The sequence below is a fragment of the Amblyomma mixtum genome, chromosome 9 (genome assembly GCF_055824585.1).
Source record: "Amblyomma mixtum isolate Tamu chromosome 9, ASM5582458v1, whole genome shotgun sequence".
Taxonomy (NCBI): domain Eukaryota; kingdom Metazoa; phylum Arthropoda; class Arachnida; order Ixodida; family Ixodidae; genus Amblyomma; species Amblyomma mixtum.
The window spans coordinates 119,021,227-119,030,639 of NC_143020.1; the positions used below are offsets into that span (position 1 = coordinate 119,021,227).

Genomic DNA, 9,413 nt, shown 5'->3' on the forward strand with positions numbered 1-9,413 from the left:
CCTGTTTTTTTGGTGATAATGGTTAAATGTCAACGTTATAAAAAAATAAAAGCATAAGCGAATGTTGCTGACCTAAAAAAGATTCCCCTGTTCAAGGCGAACAAGTTCCGGCATACAAAATTCCTGCATTAGGTTTCTCTTACTTAATAGATTTATAAAGGCACTGGAAGGGTCGCGAAGAATAGAAGCCAGTCATTCGTCGGACTCAGAAGAGAACTTGAGAGAAAAGAGAAAGGTACAGCCCTTCCTCTCGTCTTCTTCTATGACATCTTGTAAATTAGAAATGCAAACTCCTGGCTTCTGTGGTCCTCTCCAAACAGCTCCATCTCTGCAATCCCGAGCGTATGTTGATGTTATTAGAAGCCCCAGCTTGTCCGGAGTTCCAGCAGCGTTGGCCACGCTGAAGCTGCTCTCTGCATTGCGCCGGCATGACGTAACCTTGTGCAACGCGGGAGGGACGGCGCTGCCAGCGCTGCCGCCAACGCGAGAGAGGAAATGAAATCATCAACAAGCTATGGACTCCTGAGGAAGGCCAGTAAACGGCGGACGCCCAGAAGCAGAAAGGGAGAAGGCGAATCTCAATTGCAAAGAGCGGCTCACTCTGAATGTTTGTGTTTCCTTTTCCGCCTTGTGCAGTCGCTCACGTGACGCTTCCGTCTCCACTCTCGACCCCGCATTGGAGGGGGAAGGTGAGAGGCGGTAGGCGCCGTGAAGTTGCTCCGGCGAACTGGGGCCGAAGTTGTACTCGGCTGCGTCTGCACGAGCAGGACATTTCACCCGTTGGCCCGCCAGGCTACACCGTACGGCACAACGAAGAGCCAGGCTAGCCTGAGAAGGTGGCGGATGAGAAGCTGTGTTTCAGAAGTTGAAGCCGCTCCTAGACGCGAGGTCATTGCTTTTTAAAGCTGGCAAGTTGCCTTCCACGCGTGGTCGTATTGTAAACGCCTGGCTCCTCCGGCAGCATTGGCGGGTGCTCTGCGGGCCGACTTCTGGCCCGTGTTTGTGACTTATCGGAGGGACTGCAACAAAGACGGGTGGACCTCGTATTGGGAGAAACACAAGACAGGTGGGCTTGCTCTAAACATTTATATCTTGATAGGAAGCAATAAGCCGCAGAGGGAACTAAAGACGCATGTCAAGGAAGAAAAGCTGTGGCTAGCTCTTCGAGTCGCTTGTTTATAACACAGAAATTCCTTCGCGATCGCTCGACAGCTGTGTGGATGGAGTTTTCCAAGCTTCTCCAGCCTACCGAGTTCGGCATGCTTTTTTCATGATCATAATTTACTACCATCGCAAACTATTGCTGTTACCATAAAGCAGTCTTACCTCGTATAGATTTTGATATTTTGTTGTCTTCTTGCAACATGCTGTCGCATGCTTCTACTAAAGACATGCTTCTGTGCCCATTGCCGCATGCTTACTTCCATATTCAAGAGGATTGGCTTCTGCCACCGGGTACAAGCTCAAACTCGTATTGCGACGGGGGCCTCATTGGCAAATTTGTGGTCCCACCTGTCTGTAGCCGCGGGAAGGAAATATTATAGCAAAGAGAAAAGGCAGGGAACCTGTGGGAAACTTCCACGCAACGTGTGTCTAACGTTTGGCGTAAAAATTAATTCAGTGAAAACAACCGCGGTCGATATTCAGTTGTGGACACTCAAGACCGAGATGCGATACGGATGGAAAATAAATGAAGATTTTATTGACACAGATGATGGATGAATTAAATTGTCAGGGCAACGCTCCGAATTAGATGGCTTCGTGGGCTGCACATTTGAGAACCCAGAACCGGAATAGCGGAACCGGTTGTGCCGCATACTTACGGCCCCGAGATAAGAACCAGTTTTTGTAATGCGCGTATTGTAGGTATGTTCTTTGCGTGTTAGTGATGGCCAATTCGCGAGAAATACACTGTCTAGAGTAATACTTGATTCGCACTTCTTATGAAAGAGGACAGGTACTGCATAATAGATATAATGTGTAGCGCCTCAAAGATAGGTTTAGTATGTGCATCACGTCGCATGTTAATTACTCAAACTGCTTTCTTTTTGCAGAATATGAAGTTTCGTAATACTGAAGACAGTGGTTGTGCCGAAAACAAAAGAAGCAATGATTAATAACACGAGAAAACAATTAGTCGTACAAGTGTTTTTTAACGCATTGTGGAAAAAAACTACTGAAACATTGATACACTGCCTACAACTCTTAAAATTTTTGTAGCCGCTAAATCTACGTCAATACCCTATGGTAAATTATCCTGAAAAGGGACTCCTAAGCTTTTAAGGGAAGAGGAAATGTGTATTTTTTACGAACAAATTGACGGCATAACGGACTTATTTTGAAGTCTAAAGAGCAAAGTGATTTTGTCTTGTTTATGTTGGTATTCAGGAGTTAGGAAGGGATCAGTGGTGTAAAGAAAACAGGCGTCCTCTATCATCTGTTTCGAGGCTGAACACAGATGGCGCTCCAAATACTAGGCTGCTGTCATCGGACAAAAGTTGTGTTAGGGTCAATATTTAGGATATCATATATGTAGAGATTAAAAAGTAGCGGCCCGAGTATATTGCGTTGGCGTACGCCATGACCATGAACGTACCCACCCATAGGATGGGCGGAAAATCATTTCATTCTGTCACTCCCACGACGCCTCCCCTACTCGAAACGCCACGACCCCACTGCGCCGTGGACACCGGAGCTCAGTGTTCTCCTAAATCTCGCGACTGCAGACGACCGGGCAGCTGTAGGTGGACTCGCTGGAAGGAAACCTACGCCGTCCATAAAACAACGCGCATGTCAGAGGAGAGGGCACCAGGCAGCGAAGTGGAAAGGGAGAAAGCAGTGCGTACAGATCAATTTAGTCGGCAACAGGTTTTGTAGAGTTGTCTCTATACACCCTTAATCTGGTACAACATAGGCTGCCCTGGAACTCAAGAGGACCTTTTAAAAAAAATTCCGCCTGAATCAATGCAACCGCATTCAAGACAGAGAATTAGTAGAATATTGAAAACAACGATACAGTCAAATAATAGGTTTGATGTGCAGCAATATTCTACTTATGCGCATCTGAAACGCCAGTCTGGCAGTATTTTGGAGGCTATTATTAGAACCGCTTTCCATGTAGGACTGTCTCCGGCGGCTAAGCCTGCAAGTAGGCCCTTAAAAAAATATTCTGTTAATGCTGCTCTGCGGCCACGCCCAAACCTCCCTTCCCACATCGTATTTGCGAGAAGCTTGAGACTAATGATTCTATACTATTGGGCAGGGCTCAATTGAATTCCAGCTGTCCTTGAAGCGACGCTTTCCCACGGTTGATAAAACTATACTCACATTAGCGTTTGCACACTTGTGCTTCACAACACTGGATATTCTTACATGGAACAGCAGATTTCATGGCTTATATATATGGTTGCTGTACTGTACGGCAAAGCAAATATGCATATGAAAAATAACATTTGAAATCCGGAAAATATGCTTGTGCTGCAGTTAACCTATATTTAACTGCTAAGGATCATACAGGGGAGGAAGACAGTATGAGCGAAGTGAATCAGAATAAATAAGGTATGACTGAAACTATCGTTTGGCTTTGTTTCTATGAGAAATGCTGGTTACAAAAATGGTCATAACCTCTCGAGGTCAACCGCCTTTAGGAGGCTGATAAAGTGATTATTGATCCTCTATATTAGAGTCCCGAATGAAACAGGAAACGCTCAGACTGTATTTAATTTACATAAGATTTTTAAGGCTTCTACTGATCAGAAAGTCATCACTGCATGTTCGTTCCATCTCTTGCTCTCGGTAATGAGTGTTTTAAATTTAATATTTTTTTTTCAGAGAATTCTACATTGAAAAATTCTGTAGAGGGCACGTTCGTCAAGTTTTTGCAAAAAGTTTAACGCTATATTTGATTTTTGCGAATTGTTAGGTGATTTTGTTTCCAGTGTTGTGAAGCAGTCAGATTGCTCTTTTTAGGATTCAGGGTACAGCGATTACAATCATTGGCTTTATTTTTCCCATGAGCCCTCGAACAACCCGAATACTTTTGTTTTGCGTACCCATATTCGCGTGCATTCTTTTTGCTTCCACTCCTGTAAAAGCCATACACCCTGCTGACAGAATAAATGGGTAAAAAGAGACGTGTGCTAAACACTCAGTGACGAATCTTCTGCTGCGCGCACAGGGGTGCCATGGCGGGCCAGGAAGGCAGTGGCAACGCGGTGCAGATTCTGCGAATTCAAGACCACTGCATTGAGCTGGATGAGGACGCGCTGCAGGGAGTTCTGCTGGATGATCGCATCAAGGACAAGCATGTGGCTGTCATCTCAATGGCTGGCGACTTCCGCAAAGGGAAGTCCTTCATGCTAAGCTTCTTCCTTCGTTTCCTGTATAATCTAGGCAGCCCTGTATGGCTCGGAGATGAGCGCGACCCTCTTCGGGGCTTCCCGTGGCGTGGTGGCTGTGATCTACACACTACTGGAATTCTGATCTGGAATGAGGTTTTTCTGGTAAGGCGACTACGGAAGTAACTGTGGCGTGTGCCACATCGTCATCCATGCATTTGTAGGTCAAGACACCGGAACACGGAGAGCTCGCTGTGCTGCTAATGGACACTCAAGGGATGCATGATGGGCATTCCACTGTCAAAGAGTCTGCTGCCATCTTCGCCTTGAGCACTATTCTAAGCTCCGTTCTCGTCTATAACGTCTCCCAAAACATTCAAGAGAACGACCTTCACTATTTGGAACTTTTCTCCGAGTACGGCCGACTGGCGGAGCAGGTAAGCACAGGTCCACAGCAGACCATACTTGCTTTTGCACTGTAATGCTGTATGTTTCACTGCACCTCTCTCGTTCTGCTGCTACAGAACATGTTCGGGAAGCCTGTCCAAAAGCTACTGATTCTTGTGCGGGACTGGCATCATACTTTCGAAGCGGAATACGGCGCTGAAGGCGGCCGCAAGGTTCTTGATGATTGTCTCAAGGTCAAGGAAAACCAGCACCCTGATCTGCAACAGTTCCGAAAGCACATCTATTCATTTTTCACCCAGATTGGCTGTTTCCTCATGCCGTACCCAGGATTAAAGGTACGCTGTGACCTTCCGGGTGGCAAATAAAACTTAATGGGCCTCTTCGATTAACCGCGCTCGGGCAGCCCGCTGGCGGCCCGCAAGTTCGCCTCTGACAGGAAAACGCATCATGATCACGTGGGCTGGCGGCCACCGGAACCAGCCCACCGGCAATCACGGCGGCAAGCAAACGCGGATCACGGAGGGCAGATGCTCTCTCTAGCTTCGCGTTCTGCGTCTCACGCGCGAAAGGTAGGAACCGGCTGCTTGGTATCGAAAACAACGACTCGCAGTTATTGATGGCTGCGTGCCGCAGACTGCAGAACATGCAGCTGATCAAGCTCGCACTCGTATACATCGGCAACGACAACGCGAGCGTGTGCCTTCGGTGCACTGTGTAAGCTTCAAGCATAGGACGGAAAAACTGTCCGTGCGTTGTTTATCAAACGACAAGCCGTACTCTCGGATTATTGCGTGTTTGCTTACTACGCAGTAAGTATATATGACTGGTATGACCGCCGACGATCGACCCTGGTGGACTCTGCTGTGGTCGTTCTACGCTGGTAACCTGCTTCCTGTAAGCTGTAAGCAGAAAAGAATCGGGATGCGTTCGTTCAACTGTAGTCTGTCGGCCGCCGGCTTTTGCTGCGGGCAAGGAACGCATAATCTCGGCAAAAGCGCATATCAGCTTGTTGAACGTCCACCCAGAACAAGCGGGTGCACAGTATAAATTTAGCTGCGTCGTTTCTGTAATAATACAGCTTTATAGCAGAGAACTGGCACTGGAATGAAAGGTGCTACAATAAAGCCCTGCGTGTCGGCGCCTCACGTTCCGCGTGTGTTTGCATGACGATCAGCGCTAGAGCTCATTTTTATCTCTTTTTTAAATGAGCCAAACGCGCGAGGAGGTGCATGCCCAGGGTAATTCTCAGATATTTTGAGCATATGTGGCAGAAGGCCCGAGCATGAAGCTGTACAACAGTTTGCGACGACAGAATCAGCACTTGGTCGGCGCGACAATTATTGCCCGCAGAGATGTCTCGAGCAATGTGCGCGTGAGGGCTTTTAATAAAGGACATGTTTCAGTCAAGCGTTTTCCAAGCATATCCACTTTAGCACTGCGCCAAACGCAACGAAGACCATACGCTCCCGTATCGCGCTCAACCAACACTTCGTAAAACACGTTCAGCACATGCATATATGCGCGCGTCTGAACGCGTACTCGGAACTGGAATCCGGTTGCTCTTGTGAAAGGCCTCGAACACCATCGCAATATCCGCCGCGCGCACGAAATTAACAGCCGAAATATTTTGTGAATCAGCTGGTATGCGATCGTAATATGAAGCGAGCAATTGTGCTTGCGAGGTGGTGAGACGATCGAAATATGATCGCGCATACGCACGCAAAACATACCAATAAACACCGAGAACTACCGCAAAAGGTGCCATTGCAGGCGACACAGTCGATATGTACCGTGGCCTAGTCGAAACAAGCGCCTGCATCGCGCAAAACATCGCATGAAGAACCGCGGTCCTTCTAGTCCTTATAAAAATGGCCGCGCGAGCTTCCCGCTACCGTACACCTCTCTGTCGTCTGCTAGCTGCCCGAGCGCTGCCAGCACAAAATCGTCCTGGCGAGTCTGGCCGCCGGCTGGCAGCCCGAAACCGCCCAGCCAGAGAAAAACGAACGCGTTCCGGGCAGCCACCGGAAGTGGGCGGAGCAACCCGAGAAAATCTAGCGCGCTCGGGCAGCCCGCAAGCAACCCGCGGGCTGCCAGAGGCGGATAATCGAAGAAGCCCAATGATCCACGCAGGTGGCACAAGGATTATCGTTCGATGGCCGTCTGTCATACATCGAAGAGGACTTCAAGGAGCAACTGCTGCATCTGGTTCCTTCAGTTCTTTCCCCAGAAAATCTGATTCCAAAAGAAATAAATGGACAGAAGGTCACTTGCCAGCAATTGATCATCTACATGACGGTAGGCCGAGCGGCTTCTTATTAGTATGTCTCTATATTGGGTACATGTTTGCAGACGTACGTCCATATGTTCAAAGGGGATTCGCTTCCAGAGCCTATAACCTTGTTCCAGGTAGGATATCGGTCGTTTTCTAGGGCGGGGCAGGTGTCCAAATGTTCCACTTTCCAGGCGATGGCTGAAGGAAACCACCTGACTGCTGTGTCCGTGGCTCTGGACCAATACTGTACCAACATGAGCAAGGTGAGTTGTTGAAGATGGGGTTAGCTGTTTCCATGTTGAGCAGGCATTTGCGATCGCAGCGTTGCCGTGGACAGAAGATGAGCAGGAAGGAGCTTGAGAAGATCCACAGTGAAGAAAAAGTGCGCGCCCGGGACACGTTCCACAACGCTCGCAAGATGGTCGGGGAAGAATTATCACAGTGCTACATGGAAAAACTCTCGCAGGCGAGTCGTGTTTCATAGCACTTTTCTCTATGCTCATGAGAGTGACATATTACTTTGGGCTGGCCACAGTTGCAGATCCTCTTGAACTTTGAGGCATATAAGAGCGCACGGTGAAAGAAATTTTATCTTGACGAAGATTTCGAGTTCATCATATTTAAGTGGGACTCGCCTTATGGTATACTTTTGGTACACAGCATGTTCAATTTTGGAAGCTTTAATGAAGCACTGCAGAATTTCATGGCTACGGCTTTCAAACGTTCTGCGTAAAAAAAAAGTAAGATTAAAGAATGGTTTAAGGGGGTTTAATGCACCAAAGCGGCTCAGTGCTATGATGGACGCTGTAGTGAAGGGCTCCGGAAATTTTGACCACCTGGGGTTCTTTAACGTGCGCTGACATCGCACTGTGCACAGGTATCTAGAATTTTGCCTCCGTCGAAACTCGAGCGCTGCGGCCGGGACCGAACCCGCTCTTTCGATTCAGCCTGTGAGCGCCATAACTACTCAGCGGCCGCGATGGCACACTGAAAATAATCAGTTCGAAGAGTGATTGGAAGGAATGTGCTGGAAGGAATGTGCTGGAAGGAATGTGCTGGACCGATTGCATGATTCGTAGTTGGTTGGAACGAAGAGAAAAAAGGCTTGATGATCTTAGAGACGAAGGCCGGCTTTTCTGGGTGTGACGCCCGTTCGGTTTATCCAAGGACCTTCGTGATTGAAGTGCGATATAATCCGCAACTTTGCTGTAGTTTGAGACAATATTTTGAAGACGTAATATGGGTCAGTCGACACGTGGTCTCATCTAAAACAGATGTGATGTCGCCACATAGATTTGGCGAAATTTGCCCATTAAGCCTGGGCATACGCTGCAGCAAAGTTACAACCTTTCACGTCATTCTTACGCGTGCTGCTAGTAGAACTCATCAGTCACAGACACGGTCACGCTCGCCCAACCGAGCACACACACACAAACACTCCCAGCTGCCCCACACTCCAACATCCACACACCCACGCCTCTCACACAGAAATTCTTTGTATTTTCTGTGCCCACCTTGCTCCTTTCTGCCTGTGGCCCGTCCAGGATTCTCTCAGAACGTTCGCCTTGTCCTAAGAGCGTGCCATGCTGATTGCCTCGCAGGAGATGGATCGGTGGTACGCGTTCTTCGCCAGCGGTATGACGGAGACGTGTGTCCTGGTGTAGACAGGCTGCAAGGTCATGGTGGGTGTCACAGCCACTGGCCTCACCACTGGAGCGGCTGTCTGCTTTGGAATCGGGCTGCCCGTTCATGGCGCACGCTGCGGATTGGCAGCCGTGGCCGCCGCCGGCGTATTTCTCGGGCGTTATTGCTAACGTACCATTCCCGCAATCTAGCGCTCAGCTTTTTAAAGAGCTCAATATACATAGAGTTAGTGAGCTATATAGGCTTATGTTACCACGAGAATATATTATTCAAAAGCACGGAAGCAATACCCTAATTGACATTGCCAGACTATGCTTAGCCGATCCAGTATACACCACCAGGTCTGCTCCGTTTTGTAAAATATCCACCTGCCGGACTAATTACGGTCGAAAAATGTTGCGCGATCAGTTACCACGGATGCTAAATGACTATATAAATCAGGGTATCGACTAAACTGACACTTTCTGATTTCATTGCCATGTTCACCTGTTGAAACTATTGAATCTTACTCTACTTTGTGTACCATGTGATATGCGCGACATTGGTGTATGTAGTTTGTTTTAAAAGTTGCATGTTTGTAACACTTGGTGTGGTTCCATTTTTACTGCGTATTTTGCTTTGTTTTTGCGCTGTTCTCACTGCTGCCAGGGCTTGTTATCGGGCCGTGGCCAACTCAAGCCGTGCCTGAACGGTTTTTCCCTTGGTTCCTTTTTTCACTGTATAGTGAGAAAATAAAATAAAATAACTGTCAA

The 9,413-nt window shown here is 48.0% G+C and overlaps 1 protein-coding gene across 1 annotated transcript; it reads left to right on the plus strand.

Annotated features, from left to right (window-relative positions):
- The first annotated feature begins 537 nt into the window (after positions 1–537).
- Positions 538–9,413, plus strand: LOC149330963 (atlastin-2-like). Its single transcript, XM_089561690.1, has 9 exons — positions 538–1,066; positions 4,178–4,502; positions 4,562–4,774; positions 4,862–5,080; positions 6,876–7,040; positions 7,095–7,151; positions 7,209–7,280; positions 7,340–7,476; positions 8,612–9,413. Exons 2-9 carry the CDS (start codon positions 4,185–4,187, stop codon positions 8,679–8,681), a joined length of 1,251 nt encoding a protein of 416 aa, XP_089417816.1. The 5' UTR covers positions 538–1,066; positions 4,178–4,184; the 3' UTR covers positions 8,682–9,413.

Bases quoted from the DNA above. Each gene is read 5' to 3' on its own strand.
- LOC149330963 (XM_089561690.1), top strand. From the start codon at position 4,185: ATGGCGGGCCAGGAAGGCAGTGGCAACGCGGTGCAGATTCTGCGAATT. The intron at 7,152-7,208 runs GTAGGATATCGG...TCCACTTTCCAG, and splicing joins AGCCTATAACCTTGTTCCAG to GCGATGGCTGAAGGAAACCA. The intron at 7,281-7,339 runs GTGAGTTGTTGA...TTGCGATCGCAG, and splicing joins ACTGTACCAACATGAGCAAG to CGTTGCCGTGGACAGAAGAT.